This window comes from Aulonocara sp. 'chitande type north' Nkhata Bay, linkage group LG14, assembly GCF_057382095.1.
Source record: "Aulonocara sp. 'chitande type north' Nkhata Bay isolate Kocher_YH1m ecotype deep benthic linkage group LG14, A_spYH_male_GT1.1, whole genome shotgun sequence".
Lineage (NCBI taxonomy): Eukaryota > Metazoa > Chordata > Actinopteri > Cichliformes > Cichlidae > Aulonocara > Aulonocara sp. 'chitande type north' Nkhata Bay.
In genome coordinates, this window is record NC_141357.1 from 14,820,364 (window position 1) to 14,844,711 (window position 24,348).

General features: G+C 41.0%; 2 protein-coding genes across 3 annotated transcripts in view; one reads left to right on the top strand and one right to left on the bottom strand.

The window, feature by feature from the left end:
- veph1 (ventricular zone expressed PH domain-containing 1) overlaps positions 1 to 24,348 on the top strand; it is a 93,852-nt gene that overhangs the window by 13,228 nt on the left and 56,276 nt on the right. For both annotated transcript variants that reach the window (XM_086261118.1, XM_086261119.1), the window contains exons 3-4: positions 32 to 250; positions 3,395 to 3,569. In XM_086261118.1, coding sequence (XP_086117244.1) covers positions 32 to 250; positions 3,395 to 3,569 — 394 coding nt within the window. The remainder of the gene's footprint in view (positions 1 to 31; positions 251 to 3,394; positions 3,570 to 24,348) is intronic.
- Positions 7,452 to 16,708, bottom strand: ptx3a (pentraxin 3, long a). The gene is made up of 4 exons (XM_086261120.1): positions 16,372 to 16,708; positions 13,009 to 13,168; positions 12,206 to 12,630; positions 7,452 to 9,379 (listed from the first exon to the last, which is right to left on the bottom strand). The coding sequence occupies exons 1-4, from the start codon at positions 16,505 to 16,507 to the stop codon at positions 8,727 to 8,729; spliced, it is 1,374 nt and encodes a 457-aa protein (XP_086117246.1). The 5' UTR covers positions 16,508 to 16,708; the 3' UTR covers positions 7,452 to 8,726.

A 24,348-nucleotide genomic window follows, 5' to 3' on the forward strand; every position in this document is an offset into this window, starting at 1 on the left:
CCTAATTTTGCATCCTGTTGCTGGCTGACAGGACTATTTGACCAATGACAATGACCAGGCAGTGGTGGAGATTTGCATAACACGCATCACCACAGCCATAAGGGAGACGGGCTCCATCGAGCGACACAGCACGGCTCTGGTGGGACTGTGGGAGTCCTGTCTGGAGCATAACCTCACCCCGCAAGGTGAAAACACAGAGGACACTCCGCATGCTAAGATAGCGTCTGACATCACCAGCTGTATCCTGCAGGTATACACACACGCTCGCATGCACACATCATTGTTTGTTTTACCTGAAGCACATAAAGGACACACATACTCAGAAACCTCTCAGAATATTATGTGTGCTTAGGGTATTTAGCTCCAAGATACTTTTAGTGCTCATGGGATGAAACTTAAAATTTACAGTACGGTGCAAAAGTCCCAAGCCATCCCTCTTTTTTAAAATTTTCTTTCTGAGGGGCCAGACTTTGTTGTCAGTGGTCTTGAGCGATAGTTTTTTAGTGTTTCTGAAAGTCTTTCAAAAGTTTTCTTTGGATTATACAACAACTGGACTGAAAATCAGTGGCAACAGGTCTGATTGAGGGATTAATCCAAATCTCAAATTTCTGATTCAAATCATTGTCAGTATGTGCAGAGGAGGTCAGGAGAGAGATACAACAGTGAGCGTCTCCAAGCATCAGCAAAACACCGTGGAGGCTCTGTCATGGTTTGCAGCTGCATTTCAGTCAGTGGTGTCAGAGATCTTGTCAAAATTGACGAACGCAGAAAAGTGCCGTCAGATTTTGATTCACCATTTAATACCATCAGGAAAACATCCTTAGAAGAGCTTTAAGTCTCCTTGAAGAAATCTGGAGAACTTTTCCTGAAGACTACTTAAAAAAGTGACAAGAGAGCTGCCAAAGAGAGTTCAGGCTGTGTTGAATAATAAAGGTGGTCGCTGCAAATATTCACTCATCTTTAAAATTGCTCAAACTCTGTTTTTGGCTTGTATACTGGATTTCCATATATATTTGTACGAGTTTTAATAATTCATTGCACATATTTTCCATTTTCCTAACAAAACGTAAAAAAAATGAGGAGTGGGCTCAGACTTTTGCAAAGTACTCAAACATTCCCTTTCATCTCAGCCACACACCTATAGCTTGTACAGAATGGAAAAAGGCCATTGGGAGCACTTGGCTATAACATATTTTACTGATGCATTGATATGCACTACATTAAACTTCATCAATAGCTGTTGTATTAAGGGTTTGGTAATAGTTTTCTTCTCTAAGAAGTAAAACTGTCAAGCTCATCAGAAAACGGGCATAATCAAATTTGAGTAGAAAAATGTAAAGAAAACAGAAAAAAGCACTTCTTTCGTCTTCCTCTTTGTCATGTGACCTTTGACAGGTTATAGTTTTGGGGCTGGTTGCATGTTTTTTTTTTAATGCACGTGAGCAATGCTATGCTAAAGCTCTTTAAAGCATTGGTGGTAAACACGAGGGTGTAAAGGCTTCGCGGGGAAAACAAGTGAAGGAAGGCAACGTTGGTGCACAAGCGGAAGAAAACCCTCACAAAATGGTACAAGCAGAAGAGTTAAAATAAAAATTAATAATACATGATCTCCAGCAGGGAAGTTTCCCTTTAAGAGCAAATATACTTTATGTAATCACTGCTGGGGGGGGAGGCATGAAAATGTACATTTAAAACTCACTTACCTTCCCCATTTTCAGACCTCCAGTGCTGAAAGGTATAAAAGCAGAGTGACTCCCCTCCACCTTCTTTCTCTCCCTCCCACTTTTTTCTTGGGAAAGGGAATGTGGTTAATACCACCATAATGAGACTGACTCCTCAGGAAAGACACACACACCCACACACACACACACACAAAAGTGAGGTTAAAAGTTCTGACAGCTCTGACGGCGCCTTCTGGCTCCGATGTCCGAGCTCCTGCACTTATCAGGACAGCCATTCCTTTTCTCTTTTTCTTTATCTCTAAAAATCTGTTTCTCTTCATGTCATTTTTCCACATCTCTTTCCTTCCTCTCTTGCCCTCCATCCACCTTTATCTCTGACCCCTTCCGTTCTCTCTTTCCCTCCCTGTCATTTTGAATTATAGACACTTGTCTTATTTTCCCACAGAAACTCCCTCAGAGAAAAGGAGAGACGATTCATGTCATATGAGCTCTTTGACGTGCGTTGTCATTGAAGTGTAGTACAAGATGACAGGAAAGATTAATAAATCAATACATTAATTCATGTGCCAAAAGAAGAACACTACTGGCACCTCATGCCTGCTGCCTGTAGCTGTCAAACATGACAGGCTTCACACTGAGTGTTCAGATCGTCCCTCTTTAGACAGACTAAAAACAGTTTGTGCTCTAAAACGTCTCAGCTCCAGTGCCAACACTGCATTTCATGGTGATTCTTCTATATTTTGGTGCCTGATAATAAAGGAAGTGAAGGTGTTTACACAGTTTATATTAGTGGGTAAAATAGTTTTTGCAGTGCCTGCACTGCCATCATGTGGAAAACCAGAGGCATGACAGCGAGAGACTACACTCCCCAAATCATTGATTGAGCAGTTTTTGATGATAGACATAAAAGATAAATCTTGAAAATAGATATATATAGTAAAGACTTAGAGGCCTTAGGTGTGTGAATAGAAACAAATGTGAAGCAGATGTTTTAGATGTGGGTTCACAAGTGTTAAATAAATATATGTGAGCGGCAGTGAACACGACGTTCGTATCAAACTGTCCTCTGGAGGGTGCTGGCGCATTTTGAATCCCGATCCCGCGGTCCGTGAGCGTTCAGAGCACAAACTTGTGCATATGTCTTTCAATACAATGCAGTCTCTCCCCCTGTTCTTCATTCTTATAGCCCGTTTTAATCTCTGTGGCACTTATCACATGGGTTGAGGAAAGTACTGCTGGCGCTCTTTGTTTCAAGTTACTAAATATATTTGATGCGTGGCTTGCTGTTAATGAGGATCTTTAGGCTGTACTGTCTGTTCTAATGAGCGTTAACACCATGCACATGTTGTTCAGAAAGATCAGAAACAGCAAAGGACAGGCATCTGATCTTGTTACTCTCCTTTATAGATAATGAGAAGTAAAGGTCAGGACTGTAAAATTAAGCCTGCTTTGCTGCCCTTTCCTTTTAAGAAGTGAGCTTAATTCAAGTCAGACTGATTTCTCTGTGAATGCGCTCGCTCTGTGTCCCCTTGTTCAAAGTTACAGTGATTGCCAATCATGCTCACTTTACAAAAACAAAAGCATTTTATCTGTGGACGTGTGCTGCTTTGACCAGTCGCTGGCATGTCTCTTAAAATGTTAGAAAACAAATATTTACTGTGAGAATGTCGTCTTGAACAGAGTGTCTCCTCTCCTATAACATGTCTCTGCAGAACTACAGTTGTCCTTCGGTCATGGTGCTAGCTGTCCCGGTGGCCGTGCGGTTCCTGCAGAGGGGCAACAGGGAGCTGAGCAGGAACATGTCCAGTTACCTCTCTCTGGCCGCTATAGCCAAGGCCGATCTGCTGGCTGAACACACAGAGGCCATAACAATCAGCGTGCTGGGAGGTAGGATACACGTACAAATGCTCGCACACAAGAAAGGAAACTGGTTACCTTAATTTTGTAGAGAAACTACAACGAGTACGTGTGTGGGTGGTTTGAGACTGTAAGAGCTTTGGAGAAGAACTGAAATTGTAATGGATTTTCTAACAGGGGTGTTACAGGACTTAATGTCTTTTAATGTAGTTGTTGTCTTGGCTTGTAGGAACAGCACGTTTGTACCACGAGGGATCCTAGTAGATCTGAAACAATAGGATCAGCTGTTTTTACTGGAGTGGAAAATGGAATTATTATTGTAATCTGCAGTTGTAGCTAACCAATGTGGTCATACAATGCATGTCACATACGTCATTGTGTCCCTCGTGGAGCTTTGATGTATAAGAATTAGTTTGGAGGAAGGAGAACTGCTACCTTTTTTGTTTGCACAGTGTTTCTTGCCGTAGCCCCTGTGGATGCTACAGAACGTCTTTGTAAATGCTTCTACTTTCTCTCTTTTTTGATCAAGACATCTAATGCAGGGTGGTTGTTTTTGCCTATTAATCGCTTTCATGTCATTCTTTTTAAATATCTCTCCTGAAGGCCCGATAATACCTACATGCTCTGGAGGCAGAACTAATGTGAGGGAAGGGAGGACTGGGGAGGAGTATAAGGTGACATTGTCCTCAGGCACTGATCTCATTACTGTTTTCTTCAACTTCCCTACTTAACAGCTCAGGTCAGAGAGGGTAACTGAGCTGACCTCCAGTCAGTGGTTACAGAAGGCTACGCCCACTATGTTTTTTTGAAGCCATTTTAACCCCTTTTTAACATACATGTTGCTCATTAGTGAGGTCCCTAAAGGTCCAGGGTCCATAGTCAGCACTGCTTAATGGAGATCTGTTTACCCTGAGGCACACATGCTCCCTCACACGCACACATGATCATAGGATAATACAGGGAGGGCCTGAGTATATGTATTTGGATGTGCTGTTATGTTTTTTTATGTGAATCAGTCAGTGCCTCTGGGAACATGTTGAACCTATAACCTCATGTGCAGACACACACACTAATTACCTCACACCGTACCACAGTGGGATGCCCACCAAAGTGGTGCTCGATGCTCCCACTGTTCTGCCAGCAGCTCGGCACATGAAACAGATTATCTCCTCAGTGTCTGGTTTTCCAGGTGAGTTTTTGCCAGATTTGGGCTTTGATTATAGATGCAAGACAATTAGCACCCATAGTCCATAAATGTGTTACTGGTTTCTTAACAAAAAGAGAAAAAAAGGGATGTCTTTTTATTTTCATTTGGATACATGAAATACGAGGGGGAAGAAAAGAGAAGCTGCCAAAAAGACTTAAGGTTGAAGTAACTGCTGCTAAATGATGACTAAATAAACAACTTTTCCCTACAAAATGCTTTCACCACATTCAATCAGCCAAAGCACAAAGGAATGGAATAAAAGCAACAACTTGCAAATACAGACGTGCACTGTTACGCAATTGAAAATAGTGAAAAATACAAGGATTCATGCTACAAACAATATGCTCAATGTGCTATTACACTAAAGTGTGGTTTACTCACATTTGGATTTTTCTACATATCATCCCAGGATTCTGGCTGTTTGAGTCGTTGGCCCTCGCAGAGTTTTACATCACAGTCAGACTTATGAATCTGATAAATTAGGGAAGGTAATAATAATACCTCAGTGTCACTGTAATGCTTTTTCACTTCAACATTTGCACTCTGTAGTCTCCGCACGTATCGAGTTCCTGATTGCCGGCTCCTCCAGAGATGCATGTATGTAACGGCTGTTTTAAAAATATAGCTCTAACATTTCTTTCCACTAGATACACGACACCCTCAAAGTCATCACCTTTTACTAGACTACTGGACATGAAAGTGCACACGAATACCTAGCCTTCTTGTGGGCTCAGAAAGAAGCAGAGAAAAGGGAAATAAAAGAGACAGAAAACGCGATAGTTTGAAAGTTCTGTACACTTAAGTAGTCCGGTGGCTGTAATCCAGCTCGACAGGGATCGACCGACTGATATTGAATCTGGAATGAGAAACCAGATGAAAGTGAGCAAGTCCTGCTCGAAGGCTTTTTAAAAAATTTGTAGCAAGTTCACATTTATCTTTCATTCTGCACTTTTTAATGTAACCATGACGGTTTCCAAGTTTGAGCACCTTCTAAATGTGCTGTACTGTAACCATTTAAACTTCATGGTGACGTCTTTAACAAGCCAGAAGCCTGCGAACCTTTGTTCTGAAACCTAACATGCGTGTGCGTCTGTTGCCACATGCGATATTTTCTTCTTCTCCTTCGTCTTGTCCTTGGTGGTGCGTGTTGAGTTTCGGTCTTATAGGAGAATAGTGAGTTCCGTGCTTAATAAGCATGTGTGTGTGATTCCTAGTTACAGGAAACCAACAGCAGGATACTGGGTGAAGGTTTTATAGCTACAGCAGTCTCACACGCACTCACCGTTTGGCCCCACAGGGGTTTAGAGCCAAGGGTTCTTTCAATCTCTGAGTAAAACCTTAAGTTAGCAGAGAGGCTTGGAATCTGTCGTCTATCTATCAAAGCTGCGTGTCCGTTTTGGCTCTTCCTTGGACTGTAAGGTTAATACATGGCAGGGCGAGAAAAGTGAGTGAAGACTCGGTGAAATGTATGTGAGTGAATGTGGAAGGTGATTCTGTAACAGGTCACAGTTACACGGAGGTTGTAGCTGCGGGAAGAAACTGGGTCCAAGCAGGATGTGCAGCAGTAAACTGTAAGCATATGTGAGCTGCAGAAAGTCTGCAGGCAATTTCCCCACAGTCGCAGACATCACTGAATCAATTTTAATCAGCAAGAGATTAAATACAGTATAATTTGCAAAAGTGTGGTTGTGACATCGAGTGCTGTGCAAAGGTTTTGGGCCGCTCCTTATTTCTTTATGTTGTCTTGTAATTTTTTAAGTGATCTTGAGCGATACTTCTCCGGGCTTTGTGAAGCCTTTTAAAATTTTAATTGTTGTTTTTTCCTTGTACCTCACACTTTTCAGAGGAATATTTTTCAAGCCGCTTCACACTGACCTAAAAAGCATAAAAAGACACCTAACTCAAGGGATGAACCAGTGTGTGTACCTTACACTATAAAATGCCTTGATGCAACTTTTGTTGTGATTTTGCACCAGATAAGTTAAAAAAAAACGGCTTTGAGTTTCATTCAAACAACATAGCAAAGAACCAAATTTAAACAGTATCCTCAATAACTTTGTTACAAAAACATTTAATTTGTTCCCATTTCTTTAGCTGAAAATGTGAACAATGCCAACAGTGACCAGATTTAAAGAGATTCCCAAACAGCTGTTAACTTTGGCACATCTCAGCACGTTGTGCAGTGTGTACATAAAAAGTTTGAGGAAACTGAAGAAGTGGAACACTAAAGGGGAAGTGGCAGATCTAAGAAAAACTATCTATAGCAGGTGAACAGTATCTGAAATCCATGTACTTACAGAAATAGAAATAAATCCAGCAAAGTCCTGACACAGACCCTCAGAGGTGGATCTGCCCTTCAGCTGATTGTCTACTGTTCACTGAAGCCTCATCAGACATCATCTCAGTGGAAGGACGGCTGTCAAGAAGTAGTTCTTACGGAAGGGAAACAGGAAGGAAATGCTGAAATATGCCACATTACTCAAGAACTGGACTGAAAATCACTCAACAGTTCTGTTCCAGATTTAAAATTTCTGATTCAAGTCATTGTCAGTATGTAAAGAGGAGTTCAGGAGATAAATACAACAGTTAGTGTCTACAGCCATCTGTAAAACACGGTGGAGGGTTTGTCGTGGTACGGAGTGGTGTTGGAAATCTTGTCAAAATTGAATATTTTAAATTTTGAAAAAATACATAAACACTCCTAATTTGGACAGTGGATACTTTTTTATTCATACCTCACTTATTTAATCTAGTCCTGTTATGAAAAACTATATTTATGTACAAAATACATTCAGTTTTACATTTTCACAATAATAAAAACAATTTACAGTATAATACAAGACAAGTTAGTTCATAAAAGACTGTGTAAACATTATCCTCACTTTCTTTTATCAAACCTCACATGGCAAATTCAACTCTTCTTACTTTATGCAGGATCAAAAGAAAACTTTACCTTCTACTTAAATGACAACTATGCACTGACAAAGAAACCGAAAGCAAAACAGGAGTTACGTAACTCGTATGAATGTAAACACTGAGTACAAATTTAGAAATATATTGTTTGGAAATTCTTTCAAAGCTTTCAAAGAAAAGTTCATGGCAATAAAAAAAATGGTAAGCTAGTTAAAAAAGCACATTTGTAGTTAACAGTCAGTCATGCTTAAAATGATAACAAGTACAGCAGTTTTCAGTCACAGGTAACAGTATGATGCCTGTGCTTTTGGTTGTAATGGGGTTGGATTACATGGCTAATTGTACCCACAAAACTTAAAAGGTATAAAAGCAAATGTCTTTTCTGTTACATTAATAGTTAAAATACTAAAAAAAAAAAAAAAAAAGGAGAACATTTTCCTCTGTTTGGGTTTCTATTTTTTTTTTTTTGCATGTTTTGATGAACTGCACTCGCCATCTCAACAGAAAGATGAAAAATGCTTTGGTACTCTAAAAAACACATGTTGTGCAATACAAGATAATCACTTGTAATAGTCAGAGACCCCTCTTTTACTTGTGCTGCGTGGCTGTCTGGTGATTACTCTGTTTACTGGCTCAGAACCCGTTTACTTTCACAATAGACTCTTTGTCTTTCTTGCACTCTAATTGAGTCTTTGGTAAAAACTGCTTGCAGCACGTTCTCGGCGAAACTACACGTTTTCTAAGACGACTGTGCATCAGTGTGTTTTTTGTGTGTGTGTATTACTGTCTCAGTTCAAAAGGCTTGGTGAAAAAAAGTAAACTTAAGTCTCTCACAGCATTGATTTTGTCTTATTTGAACATGCCCAAAGTTCAAAACTGCAGTATTAGCAGTTACAGTAATAAAAAGTGAGATGAGGAGGAAAATTGTGGTCTCTGCTACAATGAAACAATGAAAATGTTTAATTATAGGAAGAAAGATGATAAAAGCAGCTGTAAGTCTTTTCACTTTGAGCATTTAACTCTTACAATGTTGTGGAAATGATGATCATAGTGAAGAGTATGCACTATTAGATGAACTGAGCGCCTCCGTGCGGCACCATCTCCGTTACACCCCACGCCACTATGTTCCCGCTCTGCTCACAGCCATGGCCTTCCCGCAAAGACAGCTGGGAAATCTTGTCCTCTGACAGTACTTTGTCCCACATGTTCACCCCCGTCATCTTCCCCGCAAATGCCAACTTAGAATCGAATCCCGCCTCAAACCCTGCCACGCTGCTCCCGCTGCTTAAGGACGGAGGACAGCAGCCGTTCCTTTCCTGACCCAGCTGGAGGGAGCCGCCGTCGGGTAAGACGTGTCCTTCGGCCACTCCGGGAGTGGACGCTACCTTCACGCCATCCGCCCATAGGGAGGCCAGGCCCTGCTCTGAGGACCAAGCCCCACACAAGTGGGTCCACCGCCCTGGGTTCACCACTCCCCGTGCCTCCACCAGGTGAGCTTCTCCTCCGATGGTGAAGAGGGCAGCATTCCGCTTGAGCAGCAGCTGGATCTCATATGGATTGCGGCGGTTTCCATAGGTGAACAGCACGGTTTTGTTGGCGATGCTGGTTGGTTTGAACCACATGCAGACAGTGAAGGAGGACAGGGAGACGGGGACATCTGGTATGATAGAGGTGTAGATTCGACTGGAACGCATTGGGAAGAGGAGGGCCATCTCACAACCTAGCCAACAGGAAGATAAGAGGATCAGGGCTGAAGTTATGCCATATATAGTACTCAAGCACTCATCCAGCAATAATAAATCCTCCTGTTTGCACAGAAATAGTATAATTTTAAATTTTGTAAGAAAGGATGCCTGTAATTTGTGGTAAAATCTACAAATTACAATAAATTCTAGATATTTTACCCCCGGCTGCAGTGGTAATAGTGGTTCAGTTTAGAGAATTTAATATGATCATTACAAAGTTTTCTTTTTCATTTAACTGTGACGGCCCAAAATTGGACGTCAATTTGTTGTTACTCATGAAAAAAAGATTTTGTTGGGCATAACCTATGATGACAATGAAAAGACAATGGTAGCTCAGCAAGCGGCATTACATTTTTATTGTTTGTCTGTCTTTTGGCAGGATTACACGCAGAATTTGAAGCCAAATTTGACTGAACTTGGCAGAGAAGCGAGGAAACCGCTACAATTTGGTGCCGATCTGGATCGGTTTAAATTCCCAGAGGCCGTTGCGAGGGTGCGTTCCACAAAATTACCCAACAAAAGCAGGTTGAAAGTGTTTGCAGGAGAACATGTTTGAAGGAGCAGAAACGGAGCAAAAGAGGGGAAAGAACATGAAATGAAGCACAACAAACAGATGACCCTCAGGGCTCTGTCCATGTGTGATTTGGTATGATGGGGAAAAAAGGAGAATAATGGCCTGAAATTTACCCTTGCAGAGTTCCACTTTACATCATAAGACTTGATCTCCTACACAGACTAATGGAGTCCTAAAGAGATAAATCTACAATAAAAATAAATTGAAATCTAAAGCTAGATTAATTAAGTCAGATTACTATCTTGTGGTTACTGGGCCCCTGTGGTTTTACTGGGGCTGCCTCTACTGTTGTTGTACCACGGTATATGAAGTGAAGGCTGAAATAGGTGGCAGCGTGAGCGTGATTGAATGTGACACAGTCAGAGTTCAGTTACTGGTCAGGTGATGAGATCATGAATCACTGGCAGTTTTTTCCTGTCCCACCACCTCACGCACAGACACACACCTCTCTGGGTCATCTGGTTCGTGGATTTTTTATACTTTGTGTCGTCGCCTTTTCCCCTTATTCCTCTCTGTTTTTACTCATTCAAACACACACTGTCTCAAAGTCACTCTCTCACTGTTTGACACTGTAATGTCAAACCAACTTTTGTTGGTTAGTTTTTTGGCATGTGAAATAGAGAAAAATGTGTGTGGCATATGTGTATACCACCTTTGACTGAAGCCTTTTAGGCAATTTGGTCTGCGTTACATAATGGAGTGTAACTGCACATTGTCAGCATTGTCAGCTCTGAATTATTGGAGCTGGTGTGAGGTGGGGGTGTAGCAGGGTGGCTAGATCCAGTCTAGCATCCGAGTGTTTTTTAGAAATAGCCATTTATAGTTATTTCGCTTATATGAAATCATAAAATTAACCGTTTATGATTTTCTGATTTTCATCGCTTTGAAACTAAATCATCACTGTTTATGTGCAATAATGATTTAACTGGCTTACAGACTTAGTGTCTCTGTATCGCCTGTCCAACTTGTAGAAAATTAAGATTGGGTTTTCTAATTTGGTCCTGATAAATCCAGATAAGTCTCTGAGTTGGGGAATAAGTAACTAAATACACACTGTTTAAAAATACTCCCAACAATCAGCTGTGAACAACAAAGAAAACATCCTGGTAAAGTTTTGTCTAACAATCTGGTAAGTCCCATTAATAACCCCTAATATACAAGTCAGTGTTTGCTCTGCCTGCTGCTTAAGCATATAAACTCTTAGTTGTGTTTATGGATCATTTCCTGTTGTTTGCATAATGTTCCCGGTATATCCTGTGTGCATAAAATAATCCTGTTTAAGCTCACAGTTATTCCATAAAGGAAGAGCTCACAGGTGTTTGATCAGGATGAGCTTGATACTCTGCAGCCCTGATTGTGTGCGAGAGGAAATGTGTTCTGAACTGTGCACATTTTGCACATTACACAGCGTAACATCTCTCATTTTCCATTCTTTGTCATGCATTTTTAAGTATTGAGTTTTAACTCAAGATTTTTCTCTCTCTCTCCAGCCCTCTTTCTTTCACTCGCTTTTTTTCTCCCTCCAGTTAGCAGACACGCTCCCTACTTAAAACCGGAGATCTCGTTTCAGGTTCCTGCCACTCAGAATATAATAGTGAAAAATCCATTCTGTGTTTGTGTGCGCTCATGATGGTTTCCATCTGGTCCTACTTTCCCAGGGTTCTTTTGGTGTGGTTTTTGCGGCAACTGGCTAATGATTACACCTCCCTCTGTTCACTGTTTAGGCCAGATTTATAATTTTGTGTATAAGTGCACGCATAAGATGAAGAGTATAATTTAGCCCTTTTGTGGCTTTCATTTGATTTATTCTAGGAAATAAAGTTGTTGTACTGATATCAGTGATGCTCTGCTGCAAGTTTCCTCAGTTAAATTTGCTGAGCCTAATCTTATATTTATTAGTCAGTGTTAATTTCAGGGAACCCAGTTAACTCTGCTAACAATTTACAATAAGGGTTCATTACCCATGAGGAGTTTTGTCCAAAGCTTTTCTTTGTTATCATCTTTTCATGTTTTTACTTGAGTCTAATCCTACTTGTAAATTTCTACAAATACTTGTAAGTATCTGCCGGTGCAAACAGCTTTAGCTGAATCTCTTATTTCCAGAATGAATTAATACAGAAAAAAATTAAGCAGGGTGTTGTTTCAGAGCTATGAACACAAATAGAAATAACAGGAAATCACAGTTTAAGACAAATAGGGATGGTTGATAGTAAGGTCAGTGTTATACCTGCAGGCAAGAATCTTTGCCTCGAAGATCTCAGGGCTTCCTCCATCTCCACCTTCACTTCTTGCAGTGCAGCCAGCACCATTTCTAAAGTGGCCTCTGTTGTTGTGACTTCTTGCTCATGGTGCCCCTGCTCTCCACCCCTCAGAGGATGAAATCCTGCCTTGGTATTCATCCCTCCTGGGCTGCTAAAGCAGCTGGTCTCCAGCTTGGAAAGTCTGGATGCTTGTGTTTGTGCTGCAGAGAGGAGCTCTTGTAGCATTGTCTCCAGCTGGTTGGAATTCCCCGCAGCAGCCGCAGGAGAATCCCGATGTCTGAGTTTGAGGAGCTCCAGAGTCTCTCTGAGACGGCTGTTCAGCTGCATTTCCATCCTTCTTCCTGCATTCTCCACCGCCGCCCCACAGGACCCACCATACTGAGCTACAAACCTGACAATATAGAACCAAGAATCAATATGAGTGATTTGAACCCTTTCAAACATGTGCAGACAAGGAATTTGCTATAGTTGCTGAGAAATCTGCTAAATTAATTTGAAGCAGATCAGTTCAGGATTTTGTTCTGAAGCAGAGCTACATTAATGAGGCGATGGGCATTTCATCACTTTGCTTTTTTAAGCAAAGTGATGAAATGATTAAATCTGATTACACTTTTATACAGGCCGTTTACCATTTTATTTTTAGTCCTGTCTAGGTTGCTGAGACCTTGAATTGTCTTTGGCTTAATCACAAACACTCATTTCTCTGCTGCTCATCTTCAACCATAATGACCTGATGCTGATTGCATGACTTCTCAGTCTTACAACCGACCTTAACATTTCACTGCGCAGTGACCCCATCTCCACCTTGATGATATCATCGGCATACTGAAGCAGCATGTTCTCCCTCATTTGACTGTTCTCCAACATGGAGAACATCTTGTCCCATTTGGTCAGTTCTGAAGAACGGCAGGGGGCTGAAGTTGGTGTGGCTGCAAAGAGAGAAGGTAAAAAGAAGAAAAAGAGAAAAGTTTAAACATCCAACAGACGATGAACTCATTCAGGTTTCTACAGCTTCTAGAGCTAGCCACACCCCTATCTCCTGCACCTCCCCAGAGATCCAGATGGACTTTTCCTGCAAAAAGAATCTAAGAGTTACTCCTCAGGAACTCTACTGAAATCATATCAAGATTCATTAACTTTGTCATTGAACAGGTCCAGAGAAATTGCACGTCTTGTTCTTAAATTGTGCATTTATACTTAATGTATATGTAAGGCCACTAAGACAGGAAAAAAAATAAGAATACGGAATTCAGTTACTCCATTATCAGTTATGTATCAATATAGGAAAAGTGCTGAATATATGAAAAAAGATCACCAACGTATCAGACTTTTATTTAGAAAAAGTGTTTGTTTAGCTGAAAAAAATTGAGCTTTTACTTTCTGCAGTTATTTGCCAGATGGAGTTGCGGCTGTAGCTTGAAAGTGTGCATGCAGGATATGTTTAAATTCATTTCCAATTTTCTTCCAGCTTTAACAGAAACTTTAAGGTCAACTTCAATCTTAAGAAGGAAATGGATTTAATTCTGCTTGAATAGCTGACTGCCACAAAGGCATTAGTGGGCATAGTTGGAGGAAGATGGTAAAAGCGCAGAAGAGGATGTTAAGTTGTTGGGAGAAAGAGGGTGAGAATGAAATCTGACAAATAGCTCACAAAGCAGGAGCTTTTCCTGTGAGCTTATTGGGTTTTCTGCTGTGAATGAGGAGACAGATGGGCGGTGTGGGGGGTTGAAAAGGAAGGTCAAGACCTGCTGACAACATTGGGAGAGATAGCATGAGTATTCCGAAACATATGGAAAAGGGGGATAAAACAATCCAGGAGTAAGAATATGTAGGTCACTGTATCAGACACGCTGTTCTGGTTAACTGTTGAGCCTTTTCGACTCTGTTTATACCTGAAGACATATTCCAGAGGGGTACTATTACAGACCTACACAGTTTGTTTTGGCTTCCTGTTCTCAGTGCTCAAAGTCAATTAGACATAAGGGTCATGCACTTTGGACCCTGGGGCTTCTCAATCTAAGGGAGCTGAGCTTGGTTTTTGAGTGATTTTAGTAGAAGAGAGTGTAAGTGGGTGAAAATAATAACTTTTAGATGCATAGACCCTAGTTTTTAAAGATGTCAGTGGTTACTTCGATGATCTACTCTAAATGTATATTTAAAATTGTTTAAAGGTACGATGTGCAAAATCTCACCACTAGATGCCAGTAGATTGCAGATTGCATTTAGCTGAATTCAGTTTTCTTACCACTCCCGATTCAAGTGCAAAATCCTAGCTACGGTAGCCAGTGTAGGACAAACAACTCTAGCTGCTGTTCATCCATAGAGTGAAGGCTGTGAGTTTGCTGTTTACCTCAGCTGTCAATATGCTAGGTGTCCATGTCTATTTACTCTGGAGGAGGCTGTTAAAGTTTGTGAAAGGATTTCAATATGCGTCAGTAAGTAATTAAAGCTCACTTCTGTTTGATAACAGTGAGGTGTGTTGTTAAGGATATCCTGAACTTTTCTGTTGGTAAGCACTGCTGTTTTTGCCAGTGCTAGCCACTGTTAGCTGCTATTAGTCTCTGATAGCTGCTGTTAGCTGGCGTTAGTGAAAGCTTCTTTGAAGTGATTCAAACATTGTGGGACACTGGATACTTAGCGAATAAACTCTCATATGATGTGAGAATGTAATCGAGATGATTATCAATGGAAAATATGATTTATTTCTTTTCAGGACACTCAAGCTTCAAATTAGCTAGCATAATATTAGCTTAAAACTAGCCTCTTTTTTGTTTAGAAGGCTCATTGTCAGCTCTGTGGGTCACATGTCTAATCTGCTGACAATAAGTAACTTGACAATATTGAAAATAAATAAGAATTTTTATGTATGTTTTCATTTGTTAAAGCTCTAACTTGAGCTTGTGTGAACTTGAGTAAATTGAGTAAATTTTTAAAATGAAATAATCTCCAAATTACTGCACATTTAAGCAGTATTCAACAGGAAATAAGCACTGAATAGCTTCTATATTGAGTGGCAGTACTCAGCAGTATGCTCCTTTTACAACTAGTCAGTGTCTGTGTGTTTGAGCAAAGCATAACTCAACAAATTGGTCCACTCGTCTGCTACATGTTATTTTTCTAGCCTGTCATTCATTTTGAAATTTGCCGTGTCATGACCCCTGTCATGTGGCCTCATTAATTCAAATTCCTCTCAGAGATTCGGAGATTTGAGCAGGTCAGAAGCAGTGATCTGTGTCTCCTTCGAGCTTTTTGACCTCTCACAGACCTGCACTCAAACTCACGTGATTTTCTCCTTCTTGCACCCTCTCTGGGGGGCCGAAACAACCCCCCACCTCTGCTGCTGTAAACTGTGTTTGTTTGTTTTACTATTCTCAGTCATTTGTTTCGCCCAGTATAATATTTACCTCTTTAATCATATCCCAGACTATTTTCTGCCTGTTAACCGCTAGTGCCACAATTACACCTCCTGCCAGGTTTTAAACAGCTAACAAATGCAAAATTCGAGCTGCGGAGGGCCAGTTGGACACTTAAAAAACACAAACACTCACTCTCACTTTCTCCCTTTCATTCATCGCTCTTTTCATCCCACACATACAGGTCTAAACGACAGCTGAGAGAGAATTTCTTAAAGATATACCAAAGTGTTTCTGCTGTTGGTGACCGCTGATTGTGGCTGTAAACTCCTACAGAAACTCTGTCTCTGCCAGCTGCCTGTACACTATACAAACCACATACATGATAATCTCTAATCTCTGCTCTTCTTTTCTTTTTCCTTCTTTATTTATTTAAAGACACCAACTTGTGGAGGATTTTCAGTTTTTTCTCAAGCTGTGAAAGATTTGCTTTTTTACCCTCTTCTTCATCAGACCTTCTTTCACCCTCCTCCTCGATTATCATATCGATCCGATTCTACAGTTTCTTCCCATTTTTTTTGTTGCTGATGCACAATACATCAAAAGACAAAAGTGTTGTGGAAACTAGTGTCCCAGTCTTACTCATCCATACATGAATCTAAAAAAAGAAACTCAATTTCATGCTTTTGACAATTAATACGGTCGATACATCCGAGAGCCTTGATTTGATAAAGGTGCAGGCCCAGCACTCACACATGCACACACATTTCCACACTTACGTGCTGGCGTCTCTTCCTCTGCGATTTCATTGTAGTAGGAGGGACCGTAGTTGAACTCGATAGCATCCTCGTAGTCCGAAGGCAGACACAAACACATCGACAGCAGGCTCGCTGCCCGAAGGAACCTCAGAAACATGCTGCTGCTGCTTCTTCCTGAATGTGTGTGAGAGAGAAAATGTCTGTTTGCCTGTGAAAGTCAATAAATGTGTGTGCTGTTTTCCTATCTGCTTTTTCCTCTAAGTGTGTGTGTGTTGTATGGGGCAATTAGAGATAAGCTGCGTGTGTCTGCTTTCTCTGCCTGTCCTGCTGCTTTCTGTCTGTCTCACGTTCTTCATGAGCTGCATGGTCCTTTGCTCTTTTTTAAGCCCCACAGTCCCATACTGTATGTTGCCCCTCCTCCCTCCCTGACTCTCCACCTCTTCTCTCATTCTGTCTTGTAAATGCTGAGCAATCCTTTGGCAGGAAGCCCACTGCTATGGAGATAGAGAGAAAGGTGCTGCTTGGGCACACATGTACTCATTTCTATTTCTCTGAGAATGAGAACTTAGGGACATAAACTCTGACCTGCTGACCTTAACCCGTACTTAATCGTGGACGAGTCTCACAGTTGATCAGGCAGGTTTTAAACGAGTGAAACTTTTCAGTTTCATCAATGTGAGCGTTTCATTTGATGAGTGTCTAATCGCCATTAAAAAAAGCCAATTCAGTCTACTCCTTCATACTAACCTAAGTCTAAACTTCTAAAAGCTTCTCTGCAGCTTCTCTCCTCCTGCTACCCCCCCAAAAACCCATCTCCATAGAGACTGTGTCAGCTTCCAAAAAGACAAAAAACAAACTAAAAACCAGCAACAAACAACTTAAACATAAACAATCACAAAGAAAGAACAATACAGTATCCACATCTGAACCAAAGAGTAAAACAGTGAAATGTGGATTATTAAATATTAGGTCTCTCTCCTCCAAGTCTCTGTTAGTACATGACTTAATAATTGATCAACAAATTGATTTACTCTGCCTTACAGAAACCTGGTTGCAGCAGGATGATTATGTTAGTTTAAATGAATCAACACCCCCGAGCCATTCTAACTACCAGAAATCTCGAAGCACAGGCCGAGGGGGCGGTGTGGCAGCAATTTTTCACACCAGCCTATTAATTAATGAAAGACCAAGACAGACTTTTAATTCATTTGAAAGCCTGATGCTTAACATTGTCCACCCCAGCTGTGAAACTCAGAAACCAGTCTTACTTGTTATCATCTATCGTCCACCTGGGCCTTACACAGAGTTTCTGTCTGATTTCTCAGACTTTATATCTAATTTAGTTCTGAGCTCAGATAAAATAATTATTGTGGGTGATTTTAACATCCATGTAGATGCTAAAAATGACAGCCTCAACATGGCATTTAATCTGTTATTAGACTCAATTGGTTTCTCTCAAAATGTAAAAGAACCCACCCACCACTTTAATCACACTCTAGATCTTGTTTTAACATATGGCATCGAACCTGAACATTTAACAGTGTTTCCTGAAAACCCTCTCCTGTCTGATCATTTCCTGATAACATTTACTTTTACAATAATTGATTACACAGCGGTGAAGAGTAGACTTTATCAAAGTAGATGTCTTTCTGAAAGCACTGTAACTAAGTTTAAGAATATAATCCACCCACTGTTATCATCTCCAATGCCCTGTACCAACACAGAGCAAAGCAGCTATCTGAACGCTACCCCAACAGAGGTCGATTATCTTGTTAATAATTTCACCTCCTCACTACGTACGACTCTGGATACTGTAGCTCCTGTGAAAACTAAGGCCTCAAATCAGAAGTACCTGACTCCGTGGTATAATTCTGAAACACGTACCCTAAAGCAGATGACTCGTAATCTGGAGAGGAAATGGCGTGTCACAAATCTAGAGGATCATCATTTAGCCTGGAGAAATAGTTTGCTGCTTTATAAGAAAGCCCTCCGCAAAGCCAGAACATCTTACTATTCATCACTGATTGAAGAAAATAAGAACAACCCTAGGTTTCTCTTCAGCACTGTAGCCAGGCTGACAAAAAGTCAGAGCTCTTTTGAGCCAACCATCCCTTTAACGTTAACTAGTAATGACTTCATGAACTTCTTCACAAATAAAATTTTTATCATTAGAGAAAAAATTACCAATAATCATCCCACAGATGTAATATTATCTACAGCTACTCTTAGTACCATTGATATTAAGTTAGACTCTTTTTCTCCAATTGATCTTTCTGAGTTAACTTCAATAATTACTTCCTCCAAACCATCAACGTGTCTTTTAGACCCCATTCCTACAAAACTGCTCAAAGAAGTCCTGCCATTAATTAATTCTTCGATCTTAAATATGATCAACCTATCTCTAATAATCGGCTATGTACCACAGGCCTTCAAGCTGGCTGTAGTTAAACCTTTACTCAAAAAGCCATCTCTAGACCCAGCAGTCTTAGCTAATTATAGGCCAATCTCCAACCTTCCTTTCATATCAAAAATCCTTGAAAGAGTAGTTGTCAAACAGCTAACAGATCATCTGCAGAGGAATGGTTTATTTGAAGAGTTTCAGTCAGGTTTCAGAGCTCAGCACAGCACAGAAACAGCTTTAGTGAAGGTTACAAATGATCTTCTTATGGCCTCTGACAGTGGACTCATCTCTGTGCTTGTCCTGCTAGACCTCAGTGCAGCGTTCGATACTGTTGATCATAATATCCTATTAGAGCGATTAGAACATGCTGTAGGTATTACAAGTACTGCGCTGCAGTGGTTTGTATCATATCTATCTAATAGACTCCAATTCGTGCATGTAAATGGAGAGTCCTCTTCACACACTGAGGTTAATTATGGAGTTCCACAGGGTTCAGTGCTAGGACCAATTCTGTTTACATTATACATGCTTCCCTTAGGCAGTATCATTAGAAGACATAGCATACATTTTCACTGCTATGCAGATGACACCCAGCTCTATCTGTCCATGAAGCCAGATAACACACACCAATTAGTTAAACTGCAGGAATGTCTTAAAGACATAAAGACCTGGATGGCCGCTAACTTTCTGCTTCTTAATTCAGATAAAACTGAGGTTATTGTACTCGGCCCTGAAAATCTTAGAAATATGGTATCTAATCAGATTCTTACTCTGGATGGCATTACCTTGGCCTCCAGTAACGCGGTGAGGAACCTTGGAGTCATTTTTGACCAGGACATGTCCTTCAACGCACATATTAAACAAATATGTAAGACTGCTTTCTTCCATTTGCGCAACATCTCTAAAATTAGAAATATCCTGTCTCAGAGTGACGCTGAAAAACTAGTTCATGCATTTATTACTTCCAGGCTGGACTACTGTAATTCATTATTATCAGGATGTCCAAAAAACTCACTGAAAAGCCTTCAGCTAATCCAAAATGCTGCAGCAAGAGTCCTGACAGGGACTAGAAAGAGAGAGCATATTTCTCCTGTTTTGGCTTCCCTTCATTGGCTTCCTGTTAAATCCAGAATTGAATTCAAAATCCTGCTCCTCACATACAAGGTCTTAAATAATCAGGCCCCATCTTATCTTAATGACCTTGTAGTACCATATCACCCTATTAGAGCGCTCCGCTCTCGCTCTGCAGGCCTACTTGTTGTTCCTAGAGTATTTAAAAGTAGAATGGGAGGGAGAGCCTTCAGTTTTCAGGCCCCTCTTCTGTGGAACCAGCTTCCAGTTTGGATTCGGGAGACAGACACTATCTCTACTTTTAAGATTAGGCTTAAAACTTTCCTTTTTTCTAAAGCATATAGTTAGGGCTGGACCAGGTGACCCTGAATCCTCCCTTTGTTATGCTGCAATAGATGTAGGCTGCCGGGGGATTCCCATGATGCATTGAGTTTTTCCTTTCCAGTCACCTTTCTCACTCACTATGTATTAATAGACCTCTCTGCATTGAATCATATCTGTTATTAACCTCTGTCTCTCTTCCACAGCATGTCTTTATCCTGTCTTCCTTCTCTCACCCCAACCGGTCGCAGCAGATGGCCGCCCCTCCCTGAGCCTGGTTCTGCCGGAGGTTTCTTCCTGTTAAAAGGGAGTTTTTCCTTCCCACTGTCGCCAAAGTGCTTGCTCATAGGGGGTCATATGATTGTTGGGTTTTTCTCTGTATCTATGAAGCGCCTTGAGGCGACTTTTGTTGTGATTTGGCGCTATATAAATAAAATTGAATTGAATTGAATTGAATTGAATTAAACCCAAGCTTTTAACTGTTTTGAATCTAATTGCTATTGTAAGTTTAAATTTAAAGCCCTGTGGCCCTTAATCAGGGTCATAATGCCGAAATAAACAATCAAAGACATGGGGAAAATCCACCGAGCGAGTGAAGAGACGTCTGAAAGTTTCTCTAAATCTCCGTACTCGTGAAAAGATTTGGCTTTCGTAAGTACAAAAGGGAGTCTGAAAGCACTGCAGTGAGACGATGAGTAATGCGTCGTTGGAGGTTGTGTGTGTGTCATAATGAGATATAACGGGAGCTTCTGTGACTAAGGGAGAGGGAAGGAGAGGGGTTGAGGAGGAAGCAGGGAACACAGAGCTTTCTGATATTTGCCCCATGCAGGGATGCTGTGAGTGGGTGTGAGTGGGTGAAGTTTAAATGGAACCCAGACAGGAGAAGTTTCTAAATGGGTTTATTGTTCTCCAGCTTCTCTCCATTTATTTATTTATTTGTGAGCCTCGCTGCTTCTGTGCGCCTGTACTTGTGTTTATATACTGTCTGTGCATCCGTGTGATAGAAGATACTCATGCTGGTGTGTGCATGCATGTGTGTGTGTTTGTGCTTGCTTGTGTATTTTTAAGAGGATGGAAACAATGACTTCCTCACGGGATTTTAGGATAATCTCACTCTCATCCTGGTCCCCTCCCTCCGACTTTCTGTCTGCCCGTTCCTCTCTTCCATTGTGTTAGTTTGCTTTCCCTAAATTGCCCGCTGAAACGCACACTTGGCCACTTGTTATCAGGGTGGAACAGCCTCTTCGTGCACTGAAACGCAGAGAGAGGTGCGTGGGAAAGGATTAGTGAAAGCTGGCTCTCTTCATTAGTTCTGTATTTCCACTCGATGGCTGAAACTGTTGAGTCCATTATCGTGTTTTTTAAGCTTCCTCTAGAACACTTTGGATGTCGTCTTTCCCATATACTTGTCCATGATTTGCTAATTCATGCCACAGAAGGTGATCATGCAGTCCGAAAGACTGTTCGCTGGTGATCGTTCAGTTTTAAGTTCCACTCTTCTTTTTCATTTATGCTGAAGTGTGCTCAGCTTGAGTACAGTGTGATATCACTGTTTGTTGTACCTGTGAAACACTGTTTCCCAACATTGTGTTCAATTGCTTTTTTAAAAATGGTGAAATGATTGTTTCTATAAAGACGATGTGAACACGATTGAAGGGTGTATTTGCTATAATTTTCAGTGAAAACTTGGAGTATAGAAAATGAGAGGACAGCGTGGGTCTCTTCTAACTCAAAACATGGAAAAGAGCAGAGAAAAGCTGGTTACAGTGTGGATTCTTATTGAAATCTGCAACTTACTCCAGCACTTCCAGGGTGGACACTGAGGCATTCCCAAGCCAGCTGAGAGATATGAATCACCCCAGCATGTCTTGGGTCTGCCCCGGGGTATGCCTGAAACGCCTCACCTAGGAGGCGCCCAGAAGTCCTCTACTCTGAGCCCTTTGCTAATGATTCAGCTTCTTATTCCTCTCTCTACAGGAGAGCCCTCCACCCTACAGAGGAAACTCATTTCAGCTGCTGGTATCCTTGATCTCATTCTTTCGGTCACTAACCACAGCTCGTGTGGAGAGGAACGTAGGAAGCATGGCCTGAGGCTCGGAGGTGCTGATTCTCCTTCCCGCTGCTTCACACTCAGTTACCAAGTCATCCAGTGCTAGCTAGAGGTCATTTCATGATGAAGCTTAGAACCACATCATCCACAAAAAGACAGAGAGGTTATCCCAAGAGTGACCGAACAGGAAGTCTTGCATCCTCATAGGACACTCGGTGATGTGGTCACATAGCACATCCAGACTGGTCAGGCAAACGCTCTCAAGAGGATAAAGAGCTGGTCCTCTCTTCCACCAGGACAAAGACCGCAAAAGTGATCAGTATCACGCCCTTTTAACATGCCTGCTGTAGTTTGACACTAAATGACTTCAACTTCAACAAATGCATCATTAAACTAAGTAAAATTTAGAACGAATTAATGTTTCAGAATGCTTCTATACTCAGAAAAGAAGCCTTCATATAGGCTCTATTGTGTTTCGGGGTTGTTTGTATTGTAAATGTTTCCATGTTTTGCCTCACAGCTGCAACGTCAAGTGGGAATTCAGCCAGCTGGAAACACATCTTACAGGCTTGTCTAACAGTCGAGCAAAGAAATGACTTCACGGTGTGCTCGTGCATGAGTTGTATCCTTGCAGTGACAAATGACTTACTTATAGTTTATGTATGACTTAGTTACACAGCTTTTACACCAAGGGAATATTTAATATCAGCTACACAGATGTGTTCAACGTGTTTCCCGCTGCACTTCATTAAGCGCTGACTCAGCAGAAAGAAGTGCTGAGAAACATTGCAGTTTGGGTCTTAACAGCCTGAAAGCTTCACTCGATACCACAGAAAGAGTTCAAAGTGAGAATCGGTCTATCAGCTGTGCTAGTATCTATCAGCATTTATGATTTAGATATAAAAACAATTGTATCTACTGAACATTTTTATTCATTGTGCACACGTAATGAAAATCCTTCGCAGTCTTTTCTTTAATTTCGGGTAACCGAATCCCTTCCAGACATCTGTGCAGTCGTGTCATATGAGCTTGAATATTTTAAACTGTGTTTTTTTTTCCTTCCCTGCTGGGGGGTAATGGGGGTGGGTGGTATTGGCTCATCCAACAAAAACATACACATTCTCAAATGTATGGGCTTTCTGGGAGAAGTTCATCTGATTTCTCTTGCATTTTGATTTGTCAGATTCTCACCCCCGTCACCCACCTCAGAGTGTTCGATTAGCATGAAATATGACAGGCTGGACATGTGTACATGGAATGTGCTTTGGAAGCTGCAGAAAACACGTTAAAGTCGTAAAGCTCTCCAAAAACATCCCTCTGGATATCGTTTGCGTTGGTCTCTGCAGTTTTCTCCCTGCAGTAACCTCCCTGTTGTAAAGGTTCTGGGGGTTTTCTTCTTTTCTGTTTTTTTTCTTTGTCAGATTATGTGCATTGTTTAATGTGTGGAGAATGTACTCATCCACAATACTTAAGATAAATCGGCAGGCCAGCTGACAATGAAAACCTCCTTCTAGCTTTTTAAATGTAACACAGAACTTCTGGCGCATCTTCAGCTCATTTAAACCCACATTTTCATGTGAATGCTTCTTGATCTTCTTGAGGTTTTGGTCTTGAAGTGTCAGGGTATTGTTTTTTTAGTCAAATTGTTTTCTGCAGCATAATTCACATCTGAGTTTGCGTGTTTTTGTAAACTTATAACATTTTCTTGATGATTTTGCTCATTTTCACATAGAGAAAAATCCAAAAGAACCAAAAAACATCTCTGCAAAAACATGAGAGAATGTTTACTTTCCTCACCGGCTAGATGTGTCCGGGGCCAGAAAGTAAACAGTGGAGGAACGTTTCTACTAAATCCATAGTTGTGAGAAAACCCATACTCTTATAAGCCTCTGCTACAACCAGAGATGGGCAGTAACGCGTTACTTGTAACGCGTTACTGTAATCTGATTACTTTTTTCAAGTAATGAGTAAAGTAAGGGATTACTATTGCAAAAACGGTAATTAGATTACCGTTACTTTCCCGTAGGAACGCTGCGTTACTGCGTTACTAAAACCGTGATTTTTTGCGAGAATGTCTCATGACAGTGACGTAAGCGAGTGCGCCGTTAGTGACAACAGCTGTGTGCAGATCAACAATGGATCACATATCGATTGT